This window comes from Myripristis murdjan, chromosome 24 (genome assembly GCF_902150065.1).
Source record: "Myripristis murdjan chromosome 24, fMyrMur1.1, whole genome shotgun sequence".
Classification (NCBI taxonomy): domain Eukaryota; kingdom Metazoa; phylum Chordata; class Actinopteri; order Holocentriformes; family Holocentridae; genus Myripristis; species Myripristis murdjan.
This window is the reverse complement of record NC_044003.1, coordinates 21,795,487-21,811,590: the sequence shown is the minus strand read 5'-3', so window position 1 is coordinate 21,811,590 and position 16,104 is coordinate 21,795,487. Positions and strand designations below refer to the sequence as shown.

General features: G+C 43.2%; 1 protein-coding gene across 1 annotated transcript in view; it reads left to right on the top strand.

Annotated features, from left to right (window-relative positions):
• nrxn3b (neurexin 3b) overlaps nt 1-16,104 on the top strand; it is a 302,450-nt gene that overhangs the window by 269,954 nt on the left and 16,392 nt on the right. The window contains exon 21 of the mRNA XM_030047060.1: nt 754-1,064. Within this exon, the coding sequence (XP_029902920.1) occupies nt 754-1,064 (311 nt within the window). The remainder of the gene's footprint in view (nt 1-753; nt 1,065-16,104) is intronic.

Sequence of the window (16,104 nt, the reverse complement as noted above, 5' to 3'; positions counted from 1 at the left end):
TCTGTTTTGACTGTGATATTTAGGTCTCTCCTAATGAAATTTACTATGGCATGTAGTGAGTGCGTATTGCTCATACTTTATCATAATATGCCAAGGCCTGTATACATATTTATTAATCATTTCACCGCATGAGTCTGCTGTTTTGTCCAGAGAATAATAAGAGGGCAAGGTGCTCCTTGCAACGTGTTACAACTATTTTTCAAAGACATTTTCCAGACCTGCATTTGTACGTCGCCTTATGAAGTGGTGGTGCTATTTTTTTCTTGAATCTCACAGAGAAAAGGCTGCTTTGGGCGAAAATGCCTATAGCTGCAGTCACTTAAAATACACAGAAGTAGGATAGAAGTAGAAGTTGGAAAACTGGTTAGTCAGTTGTATTAGTCCTTTCTTAAAAGACAAGTAAAGGCAATTTGCATCACCATTACAGTTGTAGCCAATGAACTTTCTCCACTCCATCTGTACTCAGAAGGCATGGGCCTATGGAGTTGAACAGCAGACCATTATATAAAGTTATCAGACAGACATAAAAGCCCCACATCCCTACATCTATGGAACATAAGTACTATAGTTCCTCTTCAAGGTTGAGAAGTGTAGCAGCAGTGCAGAAAGCATTTAAAAAGTAGAGATTACATGATAGCCATCTGTTTGCCACAGCAGATAACTTCAGCGTCTCCCACCTCTGGACATATTAACACTCTCTTCCCTCTTTGCTCTCCCTCCTGCCCACCCCTTCCCACTTCCTTACTGCACCAGGCCGGCAGCTGACCATCTTCAACACTCAGGCCACCATCTCCATCGGGGGAAATGACCGGAAGCGGCCCTACCAGGGCCAGCTTTCCGGCCTCTACTACAATGGCCTTAAAGTTCTCAACATGGCCGCTGAGGGTCATGCCAATATCAAGGTCAATGGCAGCGTGAGACTGGTGGGTGACGTGCCGGCCAGCAGGGGCGCGGCACGCACCACCACCTCGGTGCCACCAGAGATGTCCACCACCTTCATTGAGACGACGACCACACTCTCCACCACGACCAGCCGCAAGCAACGCTCACCGCCTACCATTCAGGTAAGATGGGAAAGATGGGAAGGGAGAAGTGTACAAGGTTCAAAGAGGTTTGAGAGTTACAATGTGTCAGAGACAGTGTGCATTTGTGTGTGTGTGTGTGTATGGGGGTGGAGGGCGTGTATGTCCATAAGCTCAATGTTATTTGAGGTCTACACCATTTAAACCTGCACTATGCAGCTCATTAAAAATTCAGAAATTAATATGTGCATGATGGAAACTTTGTGAGACATATAAAGCAACACCGACTCACACAGAGCGCCACGCAGCTGTCTGCAACTCTTATCTCCTCCTCCTCAAAGTTTGTTGCCAGAAATTCCTCCCGCTTCTTCCCCTGCTGTTTAAAAGAAGCGCTCTCCCATTCTTGAAAACTCACAATGGCGGCATCCACAAAAGGAACGAGCTCAACAACCGAGGAAGTGGTGGCACTAAGCCGAAAAGGCCACGTTCTGCGTCCAAAAGGGAACGTGATAAGAAATGTAACAAAACACGCCACGGTTGATTTAGCTTGGCTATTAGCCTGCAAGCACAGAGCTTAGCAAAGTTTGTCCTAGGCTGGCCTCTGTACTGCCGTAAGGTATACTTGTGGAGGGGGAGAGGGGGGAGAGGCTGTGTGAAGAGTTTGCGTACACACATTGCTGCTTCTGACACCGTCTTCCAGTCCGATAAAACTGCATTTAGGTGAAATGTCCTGTTTCTGTATTTTGTTTGATTTGCTCCGTCCCCATTATAGTTAGTAGCTGTGACTTTGTGAGTAGTTAGATTGTAGTTGGACTGTTTTCTTTCACTTGCTTGCTCAATCACGGTGAAAGGACTTCAGTCTTCATTCATATATCGTGTTGTAGTCCAACTGCTCACTGTTGAGCAAAGCTGGCCTTGCCACCTCTCTCTTTCTCTGCGTCTGTCTCTCTCACACTCTCTCTCTTTCTCATTCTCTTTCTCTTTCTCTGTCCATCTCTATCTCTCACTCACCACTCCAGTCTAACAGAGACCTCTGTCCAATGTGTCCTGACTCCAAGCCAATGAATGTCACCAGTGTGCCAAGAAAGTAATCACGCCGAGCAGTCCTTTGACACCCGGAGGACAAATTGAACCATTCACTGTTCATATTAAAGCAATAACTCTCCCTCAGGGGTGAGACGGGGTTGGGGAGGGGGGATAGGCGACAGACAGGGACTGCTGTTATCGGCCTCTTCACCTCAAAAGCAGATTGTCTGCCGCTCAGTAATGATGGCCCCTCATGTCAGCCAGCACTTCTACATCTATATCACTGCAGGTGTGGGGAGGACAATATCAGAGCTGTTCGCCGCCTCTGTTGAAAGCCACTAAATACCCTGTGTCGTGAAAAGAACAGGGATACAAAGTGCCAGTGTCAAGCCATCACATGTGGGCTTGGAATGTCCAAACAGTAGGCTTTCTTTGCCCTCCTTATCCCTTCTGTCTGTGTGTGGCATCAGTAGTCTGTGATGATAATGACTGAGCCGAGATCCATTACACTCCTGTCTCCGGCAGCATCAACAAGGTCACATCAGATAACAAAAAAACAACGACGACGCATGGCATCACTGAGAAAATAGCATTTTGTGTCACAGGCTATTAATATCAAAAGAAGTCAATAAAGTTCTGTGTGGTATGAAAGAGCTTTTATATGAGGCACTCTCCTTCTCAAGGTTAAATGATGCAGCGATACTTCTTTTGTCAATACCCAGGATGCGGCTGTTAGCCAGATGATGCACTTTGGTAACTTAACAATAACCGCTTTGTTTCTCCTCATCCCCCTCACCTCGCAAACTTTTCACTTTACTTTTGTGCTCCGTCTGAGGGCACGCCTTGTTTTGAAGTCGCTCTTTCCTCCACAGGTTCCCGTGGCAGTGTGTGCTTTGATTCACGCCACAGTGTCACCGAATTTCATTTGCCAAAGCCTTTAGGTTTACATTTCCCCAGTTGACTGTCAAATACTGTGGTGTGAGAGGTAAGGAGAGGCCCTGTACCAGTTTGGCAGATTTCTCTGCCCCGCAGGGTAGTATAGGGGAGTTACGGGAGTTGAGCTATCATTAGTGATATACTGCAGTGGTGAGGGAGCTAGATATCTGACAGTGTTGGGTTCAAGCATGCCTGTGTGTTGAGAGGTGTGTCTGAGTAATATGTGGTGTGGGTTTGGGTGTGGGTGTGGGTGTACGCGTGTGCACGTGCACGGCGCACTGTGTGTGTGTTTTAATAACCTCTCGCACGTCTATTTTGGTCTCCAACACTAGCTGTTTCTTCAGGTTTTCTGAGGTGAGAAGTGTTGAATCCCATGACATCTCAGGATCAGCGGAATGAGATCGAGACAGAGGTGGGAGGTAGAAAGAGCCAATCTCACGCTTAATTAATGACAGCTCCAGTGGGACGTACAAACATCACAGACACATTTCTCTCTTATTCCCTCCCTCTCACTTCTTATCCCACACATACACACATACACACACACACACACACACACACACAGGGCAAGTAGCAGAGGAGCTATATGTGATGTGAACCCTTAACACAATTGTTGGGGTCTGCTGGTCTAACCCGAGCAGCAGGAACATTGTGAACTTATGAAGATCTCTCTTAATTTGAACTCAAAGGCTACGCCAGGCCTCTCCTGCAAACCAGCTGGGAAATTAATCAGTTTGGCATACAGCACTTTAGAAACAAAACCAGTTTAGTGGCTCAGATACTCATATAATTGAACTTGGGAAGAAAATACAAAATATGTTTTTTTAGAACATTTACTTAAAAAAAAAAAAAAAAAAAAAAGACACGTCAGAAGAGAATGTTTATATGTAAGCCTCTAACCCAAAAATGGCCCTAATTTTAAAATATCAAAAGAACAGTTTACCCAAAATACCAAAGAGGATATTTTCCCTTTTTACTGCTACTTGCAATCTATCCATCTAGGTACTTTCTTAAGATTGTATGCCACTGTTTTCCCTGTTTCCTAACATATCAGTACAATGGGGCTGAATGGGTATGCTTTTATGAATGGTCACAAAATTACATGAGAAAAAAAAATCAACAACAACAGCTATTTTCAAAAACAGAGACATGAATACCCAGCATTATCCACAGCAGCAAACTATTTCCTCCGTAAGAACACTGGCAAACGATATCTATCTTTCCCAGGTGAAGTTCTTTGATACTAAATAGTTCCCAGTGACATCTCGTGTCCAAGAGACAAGGGATAGAAACCTCACCAAATCACACTAAAGCGGGAAAACATCTTTTTGTATCTTTTTGAGCTGTTCCTTTAATTCAGCGAAATTTCATCGAAGAACTAAAAATGGAAACATTTTTCTCTGAGCTATCCTACTAGCTCAGAGATAATCTTTCTTTCACATGTTTTGTGTACCAGGAGATTTTCAGTTGGCAAAGGTCCATGAGATATACAGAATGTTTTGTGATGTGCTTTTTCTGTAAAGCGCATCACAGAACGCTCCATCAAACACTGGATTGGAGTCTGATCCAGACTGCAACTCAGAGAAAAAAAATAGTGGCAAAAAAATAAATAAATAAATACGGTTCACAATTGGTGAGAATGTATGACATGAAGAAGGTGGGAACCGTGTGATGCTGGAGAACAAAAAAATAATTATTTGCTAATTTTAGCGCTCCAAACTGAATAACACTTCAAAGCAAGCGCAGCACAATAAACTGTTGGGGTGATGCAGCTACTATATTGATACGCAATGCGTTTCAAGCTTGGCGCTCTTTCTCAGCCAATTCAAAATTCCCAGTGGCGGGGGATATTAATGCATGTGTGCCAGTTGAAATCAGTATCTTCAAACATCATAAATGGTTTGAGACCTGGCGTTAGATATGTCACTTAACCGGCTGCGTCTGCGGGGTATACACAGAGCACATCACGCCCACAGCCAACCTCCAGTCTTACTCTTGACTCTTCTCCTCTGAAGATTCAGCTCCAGTGATTATACTGTGTTTCATCCATTTAGCACTCTGAACATTTCTTTGATCATATGCCTTGCAGTGGGATGACTAATGAAAAACCATGTTAGCTTCCTGCCCTCTCCTCTTCCCTTCGCAGGCACACACATACTGTACACACTTATATGTGCATGTATGCACACACAAATACACGCATTATGGGAGGATAATGTGACTCGCTGTGTTATCATATAACATCCAGGGCTTGCACCGTAGATGCACTGTGCTCTTAATCATGTAGAAATAATTGCAGGAAGTTCACCGTGAATGGATCTCAGTGTACCCCTGCCTCCCTTCAAAAAGCCCTTTCACCATGCTATCATTATTAATATTAATTGGTTCTTTATTGGCCTGCCAGGTTAAAAACAAAAAGGTCAAATGAACGAAAAATAGAAAGGTTAAATAAGCAAGAATAATAGAATAAATATTGCCCTGTTAAAAATCTATTTCAAGCCGTATTTTAGGCTCACATGGACATCTTGTTCTCTCTGTTCTCTCGTTCTCTATATGGCATCTTGTTCTCTCGCAACAAGAATCAATGGTATGCCACCGATTCCGGATTGATTCTGTCAGTTGTCTGAGCTCCAGCTTTCATAAAAGTCACTGGCTTGTGTTGAAATTTAAATCGCTTTGACAAATAGCGAAGGGCTTTATGCAACATGCTAAAAAAAAAACGTCCACAAGTGGCTTGAAGCAGGGAAAACCTCAGCAGACAGGACTGGCGATGAGGGTAAGAATGTGTCGATTATCTTCCATCAGAAGGGAAAACCGCTGTAACGCAGAATTCGCTGTGAGATCCGTAGGACAGACTGATGCACTGTATCTTGTTATCAACACTTTTCTTTCAAACGCATAGGTCAAAGAGTAAATAATGAGATCGCTTCTGAGCTGCTTCAGTGACTCAGTGTTCGTTTTTAGTAATTTAGATCTAACTGTCCAAGATAATAGAAATAACATAGCAATTCTATTTCAGGGTACATTAGAATTTTGCTTGCAGCCCTTGAGGTTTCTATCAATTCCTACCCCTTAGCCGTGCCGCTAGATACACAGATTGAGAGTCTTTGAATGGGAGTGCTGATTTAGCATCATGTATCAGGGCCCTCTTGGCAATTTCATTCATAATGGCATAAAACCCAAACCGGTTTGACGTACTTTGTTGATTACCAATCCAGAGGATGATGATGGAAATGGCAGTCTACTCTGGTACTGATAGAGTGTGAACTATTTTGATGGGTCCTTTGGTTTAGTTTCGTTTTCACCAACAGTGCAATTTAGTGGTGGTGCTGCATGATAATGTCCCTCTCAAACATTTTGGACACTTTGCTGAGGTAAATGCGGTGGTATACTGTAGTCCCTATTCCTAAATAAACTCTTGATTTAGTGCCACTGAATAGCACAAGTTGGACAGGGACGTTTGATGAACAGGCATCAATCAAACAGGCAGCTACCACGCCATCTGTTAATGTTCGCTCTAAATGCCTGAAATTTGGACTTGAGTTCTGCTTCTGCATCACATTCTTACTGGTATTCCTGGATTTTTTTTGGTGCTTACCTTCTAAAAGTCCTCCACAAAAATTTGCTTGACTGTTCTCACTTAAGTGAACAAGGAGCATGCCCACGCCTGAGACTTTAACTGTTCAGTGGACATTCATATTTATTAGTATCGTATGGGTTTGGCTCTGGCTGTGAGCAGTTTCTCTTTGTTTATTAAGAAGTCAGCCAGCCACCTAAATCTATAGCCCAGGATTGCAAGAAGCCATTGACTAGCCATTGCAGCAAAGTGATTTCTCCATTTTTTGCTCAGGAAGCTATGGTTTGGCTTTCACCACACCACCGCTTCGTGAAGCAGCGAGCTTGTCACTTGTGTACCTAAGCTTGATGACTCACCATGACTTTGGTTGGACCAAAGAGTGGATTTTGTGCTTGGGAGTTTGATGTGTGTAGCTATTCAGGGAATACTCATTTATGCAAGACTCTCTATCATGGGAGATCAACATCTCTCGTTCTCAATTAACTCACGCTGCTGGCCTTAGTTGTTTGGGAGCAATTAGGATGGGAGGCTGCAATCTAGAATACCACAGGGGAAAGCAGCTGAGGGAGCGGCACTGAAAGTGATTTGCATGGTTGCCATGTATAAGAAATTGCTTGCGTCCATCATCTTCAACTGGCCCGGTGCTCAGGAGACAGGAAAATGAGTGGTAAATTGTTTGCAGTTTAATTGGCCTTTTTCTGCTGAGAAGTGGGAAATAATGCAACGTAGATGCACATGAATACACATTCCATGATGACAATAATATCACATTGATTCAACAGGGATTGTTAGTGCGCGTATCTCCTTTTTCTGATAAATTCTTCACTGTACACAGGTTATTTTTGAGGCATTTCAGATTTAACGGGCACAGTGCAGTGGTGGATTGCAGGAGAGTTTGGAGTAAGGGAGAGGACAAGGTGCAGGAGAGGTCACGAACCACGTTCGACTCACAAATGCACAAGAATACGGCGTACGGTGTGTTTTTCCGCCCTTTATTTTTCACAGTTTTCTCCTGCTCGCTTCTATTAAACTGTCTAACATATGCCAGGGATATTGCTTAAGGCGTAGGGATACATGGTAATCACTGATTTATTTTCTCTCTAAGAGGTTGTGAGGATGGCACTGTGCCACATGCTGCGCATCTCCAAACGGCTGCCTGGTTGGTGATGTTTGATGAGTGTTTGTTTGTTTTTTGTGTTCGTGCACACAGGTATGTCTGTGCATGTGCGTGTGTGTGTGTGTGTGTGTGTGTGTGTGTATGGGCATGAGTATGTGTAGGCGGATCTGCTCCACTTCTCCACCTGCTGTTAGCTGTCTTCTCTGTTGAGTTAGTTAGTCTCTGTGATCAGCTTCCCACACCACCATCCCTTCAAACCGCCAGTAATTGTGCAAAGGTCAAACTAGTAGGCAGGTTCTCTTTGGCTGGTGCTACCTATTCTTTCTTTCTTTCTTTCTTTCTTTCTTTCTTTCTTTCTTGCTCTCTTGCCTCCAATTATTACCCCCCGCCACTCTCTTTCTTTCTGGTGACACTGGTAGACAGCATGGCAGTGTGCTCCCATTGAATTCTGGGAGATGAATGCTGGAGGTCCGCTAAGTCCTTGGTGGTTCCAATTAGGAGACAGCAGACTGATGGAGATCCTGCTGGTGTGTGTGTGTGTGTGTGTGTGTGGCTCATTAAGGGACTGGAAACACACACACCCGCACTAGATTTTACAAGGTTATCTTAACCTCTCGTTCACCCACAAATCCATACATGGGCAGCCAAATTTGATGACTGGAACTTGCTCATGCACACACACACACACACACACGCACACAAAGAGCAATCAGTCAGCAGTGTTGCGTGGTACATACACTCAGAATGGAGTGTTTTGAAAGTGTGATGCCAAACAGAGAGAACAGTTCCCCCTATACTATCAACATGACAATCTCATTCCAGCTCTGCCACAGATTGTCTCTCCTCTCCGTTGCTGGAGTCTGTGTGCTGCTTTCAGTCCTGATGTTCTTTATGAATTTTTCATGGCGCTTGGAGTTGTCAGTGCCAGAGAATATGTCCATGGAGCTACTTCCATTAGCTTGTTCTGCCCGTGTGCCTGCGCGCCCGTTTGCGTATTTGTGTGTGCACGTGTGTCTTATGTGTGTGTGTGCGTGCGTGCGTGCGTGTGTGCATGCGCAGGGCAGTTTGTCTCTCAGTGTGTGGGAACCAGCAGCTAGCTCCAGGGGTTTTGAGCCACAGGGGTTGTTGTAATGGATGTCCCCCATGCCTCAGAACACAGCTTATAGATCCTCCGGGAATGTGTGTGTGTGTGCGTGTGTGTGTGTGTGAGAGTGGGTGTGTGTAAACCTGCTGTCTTGTCAGCCGCCATCGTCACGGCAGGGTGTTCACACACCAAGGGGCGAGCAAACAGCACACATCAGTTAGACACACACATACACGCGCGCACACACACACGCGGTGCAGTTTTTTTGTCGGAGCTGACCGGCAGGACATCAGCAGATGCTGTGGGTGGTATGCAGGCTCACCTCATGCTGCGCTGCCTCCAGAGATGGCTGACTGGTTATAGCCTGATACACTTGTCCAACTCAAAACTCAACACAAACGTACACACAGCTCAAAGTGTTCAAAGCAGCCCGATGCCTCTTCTCTGAAAATGCAGGCAGTGCTGATCAATGCAGTCGCCTGTATTGGCCCAAACCCAATGATACAAATGAATAAATGCAATTAACTTTAAGGGACCCCTTTGGTCAATAATTAAATATATAAATGCTGTTTTAATCTATTATAAATAATTGTGGACTACATACATCTCAAAAGAGTTAGTATTTTTCTGTCTTTTTTTTTTGTCTTTTTTTTTTTTTTTTTTTTTTTTTTTTGGCTCTGCAGTTCAAAGCCAAATTATTCTGTTAGCATGCGATACTGATGTCATCTGTCCAAAGCAGGTGCCAGCAGACTTGCATGGACTAGCAAAGTGGAACAGTCAGATGTATTAAATCCTGTGCCAGGCCATTTTAAAAAAGTTGAGTCTCCTCTAAAATCCCCCACTGTGGGTGCTGTTTAATTAACTTTCTTTTCCAGCAGAACAGTTCTGGGAACAAAACTATTACAGAAGTTGAACTTCTCTTTTCCCAGCAGTTTTATATATAAATATATATACTTTGGAAGCCATTGTCGTTTCAGTGAACAACTAGATCAGATATTTGCTTTAGCATTTTAAGGAAAGTCATCGTGAGAAATGTCTTATCAGTGGTTCCTTCTTCTTCTTTGCTTGCTTATTTTCAGTGTTTTTTTTTCTCTCTTGTTCTTGTGTGTGTTTTTTTGTTTTGCCTTATTTTGTTTTGGTTTTTGGTGCAGTCTTAATTCGTCCTCGGCTGGGCGAAGCTCTCCGTTCTCCGCGTAGGTGATAATAAATGGTAAATTTGGGTGTGTTGGAGAGTTACAGCATCGCTCACAGAGCTGGTGACTTACAGCACTAATGGGAGTAATGAATCTCTGTACAGTGCTGCACTGTGAATGTATTTACACCATCAGAAAACTCAGCATCATGCAGTTAGCCTATGGCGAGGGAGAGGCTGCATCTTTGCACAGATATTCACGGTTCCGTATTGTGCAGTATGTGTGTGTGGAAAAAAAAAAAAAAAACAGCACAGCTAAGGTTGTCAGTAGGATGAATTATAATATGCAAAATGCAATGCAGCCTTTGATGTTACACAGTAATAATGAAGTGTGTTCAAAGTGTCTCACTGCCCAGCCCAGCTGTTAGCATGCTGCCTCAGATGAAGCCCAGTAATGATTTGTTGCCTATAGAGAGCCAGTACAAACTACAGCAAAACCTGTTGCACTCAATTGCAGTGAGTGAATCATAATTGTATGTTTCAGTGTGTCTGTGTGTGCGAATGGGTGGGCTTCCAACTGTGTGTGTACATGCATGTGCTCATACTGAGCAAGGGCTCTGGTGTATATTTTAAGTAATTTCTCTATTGGTTAGCGATTGCGTTTCAGCTTTCATCTTCTAAAAAGAGACTAAATCGAATGCTTAATTTGGTTTGTGCTCATTAGGAACTGAACCCAAAGGGGACCCCTGGCTAATTTGGGAGACGTAAAGCTGCCAGCATCAGCCATTACATAACGCCCACATCGATTTGGTATTACTGCCTTGAAGTCATAATAGTCTTTGACTGTGAGAAACATAGCAATATAGAAATGGATTGAAAAGCAAGATCAAAATGCAGTGTACAAGAGCACAGTGCAAGATCTAGCTATATCAGCTATTTTTTTTCCCAGCTTCACACATACCAGATAGAAAGCCCATAACCTTTTGGATTGAACATTCTCCCTCACTTATTGATTGTATCGCTGCAATTATAACTATACTTATCTGCTCTGGATTCAGTTATTAAAGATCCAATGCATAATATTTCTGCTTTCCTGAGTCATAATGTGACTAGTAAATATCAGCAGAGGTTACTAAATAGAAAGTGAAGCAATGTAACAAACTCCCAGCACAGGCGCTCCAGAGATTTCTGCATTCATACACACAGAAGCAGGCCAAGGCTGCTGTGCTGTTGTTGTTTGAAGGCTTCCCTGCCACTCAAGCGAGGTCCCATCATCCATTTGCACCATTCAGATAGTATCAGAATAAATTGGTGGGTGATATCTATTCTGAAATTTAACAGTGGTGATTAAAATACATAAAAATGTCTTGAGTCCTTTTTAATCAGGGGGTGTTCTTTTGCCAATCACTGAAACTGACAGATTTTTTAATAGCTTTTTGCTTGAGCTTCTCTGAATTCACTAAATGTATTGTACTATACAAAGGCAGCTAATTTACTACTAAAGAGATAGCGCATGCACATCCAATATAGATACTCAGGTGCCAGACAGATAGCAGACTAACAAGGAAAAAGACGTAGACGAGTCCATATGCTTAATCAAAATGTCAAAATTCAAAATGTATTGTAAATCTGATGACATGAGGATCTTTTTTGGCTAATTTTCCCCTCCCTCCCTAAGAAATTGATGATCTCTGACAACGAAGTGACACCATCATGGTTTATCTTGCTCACCTCAGCACTTGACAGTCTTGAATCTACTGGTCTTGCTGGGCGAGAGAAGGAAAGAAGGGAGAGAGAGAGGAGCTCAGTGAATCAAGTCACCTCTCATTTTTTTTTTTTTTTTGCTGTTTTGCTCTCACTGAACAACAGAGGTCAGCATTGAGTCAGTAATTACACCGACACCCTTTAAATTTCAAAAGCAGGGTGGTCTCACTCCCAACGTGTCATACGCAGCCACTCTCGTTAGTTTCAGTCAGGAGGGGATTTTAAAAATATGTTGCTCAAAGAAATACACTAAAAGAGTCTTGTTGCAAGCCCTCATCGAATAAAAGAAGCTGTAGCAACGAGTGTTGCACATGTGCCATCAGCTCAACAATTAACAACCTAGTAAAAAACTATCATTCATCCTACCCAGTCAAAAATTGGGATATGTAAAGTATCTGGTTTGGTCTCTGTTGGTGTTTACCATACCTCTGTCCTCCCAGCAGGAATACCATTGCTGTATTGTTGCTAAAAAGCCCTGTCTGTGTGACCTGAAAACATCGCCAGTGTATCACCTTCCTTAGTAAAAACTGAGGCCTTTCTATTCCTGTCTTGCTCCCCTCCCCTCTCCCCGCTCCCTTCCCACTCTCATCTTCTCTCAACCTCTTCTTTGGTCATGGCTGTCAGTGCAGCTCCCCACCGCATCCACATGAATTCCTCACTTCCTCTTTGAAGGGAAGGGAGAACCACAAACGGTAACATAAACCGGGCTCTCCACACTCAGCCCGGTAATTGGCGCTCCAGTTTTACCTGAGGAGGCTTTGGAGAAGGTAGAGAGAAGAGAGTTTTCTCTCCATCTCCTGTTCGCTCACCCACATGTTCCACTCTACCTGCTTCTCACCCACCCCCCCATTCCCACCCCCCCATTTCTCCAATCTTTCTGTCATTCTTTTGTGTGTGCATGTTTGTGTTTGTGTGTGCGGGTGTGTGTTTTTGAGTGTGTTTGTCACTGGGCTTCCCTGATGACCTTGTGCACTGCGGCAGGGGGGTGATTAAAGATCAGGGCCAAAGACCATTTCCTTTTCCATGGGAAGATGAATGACCCTGTTTGAAAAGTGGCTGCCTATGGCCTCAGGGCAATTAGAGTTTGCTGTGAGCCAGCAACCCGTACCGCTCTGTGTACAAAGGCAGGTCCTTGAGAGAGAAGGAAATACTCGGCATATGGCTGGGTCCTCTGAAACCACCACTCTAGGGTGATGGTGAACAAATTAAATGCATTTTCACTTCTTTTTTTTTTCTTTCCAGCTGTTTCCTCACTTCTTTCCTCACTCTATTTCTCTCTCTCTCTCTCTTACACCTCTCTCTCGCTCTCTCCTTTTCCATCTTTCCGTCCCAGTAAAACCTGAGAGAAAAGAAATCTGCTGACTCCAGGACACCGCTGTGCAAAAAAAAAAAAAAAAAAAAAAAAAGCTGAAAGCTAAAAAAAAAACCACCAAGAGAGGGCTCATTTGAAATATCAATATTTGATCTGGGAAATCACTTAGCGCATGGCTTTGGCCCCTGCAAGTTGATTCTGGAGCTCATTTGGTTGTAATTTATCCACTACATTGAGGGAGAATGTAAACAGTGGGACTTCTAGCCCTTGGACTTCCACGGCTAGAGTGTGTGTTCGTGTCCTTCAACCATACCGTCCATGTTACTAATGAAGATAAAGCACCATAACCAGGTTACATTAGCATTATCATAGTGCCTGTAAAGCCAAAGAACTTGTTACCAAGTGGCGATGTGCTTTAATTTGCTAGTCCATTTCCAGGCCCACCTCCCCCTTCCCTATCCCCTTGTCCTCATTTCTTTATTTCTGATAAACCATCTCATCTGTCACTGAGGGGGGAATGTGAGTGAAAAGACTTGTGGCAGCCTATTGATAGGGATATGGCCTAGCGCCATTGATTCCCCTTGTAATACAAGCTTCTCTCTTGTCGGCCTGTCAAAGCCCAGATCGGACATGATAACGTGAACATCAGACAGCTATCAGTGGAAAGGCAAGCTTCCGCCACAGAGATGACTATCTTCCTTTGCCAGTGGAGAGGAGCAACAGGAGCGAGACAGAGAGAGGAGAAAGGGAGCGGGGGCTGAATGGAGTGGGGTTTTTCTGTGACCTCTGGCAGTTTCCAGGTCATTTTGTTGCCGGGGAAACGGCCTTCTGTATGTATTTCCATCTACCATTTGAAAAAATAAATAAATAAATAAGGTGTTCAAGCTGACCAAGGATCACCTTAGGGAACAAGCACTTGCTTTGAATTCCATGTCGTGGATGCACCCTTGCCTCCGGATCACCCATTTGATCTGCACGGGATATCCATGGAAACTGATGGTCAGGATGAGGCGCTTAGGGAAAATTGATTTGTTTGTGATTTTTTTTCTCTTTACTTTAAAACAGAAATCTTTAGCTATTGGGCACTCTGGCATTATAAATAAAACAAATTGGGTTTGATGGCAGCGGGGTGGGAGTATGGATCTATGATGGTGTGCCTCTTCCCGTATTTTTTCCTAGCTCTTCCTTCGCCCTGCGGGTGGAGGGAAATGTGAAGGTCGTTTGTTATGATTAGAGTGTGGCGCATTCTTCCTTCATAATATGACTCAATGTACAGTGTGTAAGCAGTTAAGATTGCCTTCACCGCTCTAGGATGCAGCACTGGACATGCTCATATTTCATGTCATGAATATAACCCGAGGGCCATAGCTATGTTGTAGCCTTTACACTGCTTTTACCGACCCTGGGGAAAACTATAGACAGTGGTCAAATGCTGTGTATCTTTTTTTGGCCATGTTGAGCAGAAGCCACTGCCTTGATGTGACCGATCAAATCACAGTCACACTCAGCAGAATATGCAGTAGGTACAACCTTCGAAGCAGCAGTTTTTTTTCCTCACTATTAAAACCATGTAATTTAATAGCTTATTTCTAACATGTAATGTCCACTTATTCAAAAAAAAAATGACTCTTATGAAATGGTTGATAGCACAGAATTACAAGAAATTACGCTTCATTTTAACAAAAGGACGGTCATTAAAATAAGGTGGTTTTGAAAAGGAAAACACGCTGGATCCTGGAAGGATGACCTCAACATAATGGTGTGGATATATGGCATTGTGGAGTTTTGTAATTTAGTCTTTAATTTAGGTCATAATTTTACTCGGGGTGTGCTTCCCTGCCGCTGGCTGACACGACACACTGTGATTTCTCATTTCAGTTCAACAGTGAAGGCTACAGAGGCCTACAGGTTTTGTGTGGGGAACGGCAAGACCTGTGCCGCAAATGGCAAGTCTTTGTAGTGATGTTTTAGTATGCAGCTCTCCAGAGTTCAGTCACTTTGCAGCGAGGCTTTTATTATTAGGCGCAGGTGTGAGGAGAGAATGTAAATGCATTTGTGTTGCTGTAATCACTTGGTTTCACAAAATGCCTCAGTAGCTCTGCACAGCAATTAAAAACTATCAGAGACAGCAAACAGCAATCACCCAGTTCTGAACATAATGCATCGTGTCTGCTCATTGTTTCACGACGGCTGTTTTGTGCTGTCAAAACTTAAAAACTGTGAGAACTGTTGCTTGCAGACACAGAACAGATGATTTCACTTAATTGTGGAAGAAATATGTCCAGCCGTGCAGCAGTATCTGCCTGTAGCAAAAATCTAGTAAAACAAAAAAAATGTATATATAAATATTTATTTAAAAAAAAAAAATGTTGCAATGTACTGCACTTATTTCATTTTCTAGTACTTTGTGATTTCTAGGGTCTCTTCGGTTTTTGCATGAACACCCAGGGGAAGGCAATCAAAATGAAATAAAATAAAATAAAATAAAATAAATTTAAAGTTATAATAACTGGCTTCTACAGTAAGACTTTATTTGTTAATCACAACCATTTTCAATAATTATAATATTAAATATTATGGTTCACTCTGAGGTCAAGCCTGCTTGGTGGTCTAGTCGCGCTCCTTGCAGTAGCTGTGGTAATTGCAAGCTTCAGCTGATAATGGCCTCTGAATTGCTGCCGGCTGAATCACAGCAGTCACTTCAGCGTTCCTGATAAAATAGTACAGAGACAGAGGGAGGCCGGCATCTCTCACATTCTCCATTTTGCTTGTGTCAGTGGCATCAGTTTGGAAACTAAAAGGTGTCTATTTTGAGGCCCATCTCTTAAAGAGGCTGTCTATCTTTATTGATCTCTTGGGTGATCCTTTTAGTTGATGTGGTCAGAGTTAAATGCTGTTTTAATGAAGTCTGGCTATTGATTTGGCTCTGGTGTTTGTAGAGTTAGGGATTTGAGCATCAGCTGAAAGCAAAGGTAATCAGGATAATCAGGCGTGATGCATAACCCATGAGTTTTTGTGTACCCAAATCATAGTCCATGTCATGCATTCTTTTTTCACACACAGGATGACGATGGCATGCGCACACTCACTCGCACACACACACACACACACAACACACCCCATACATGCAAACA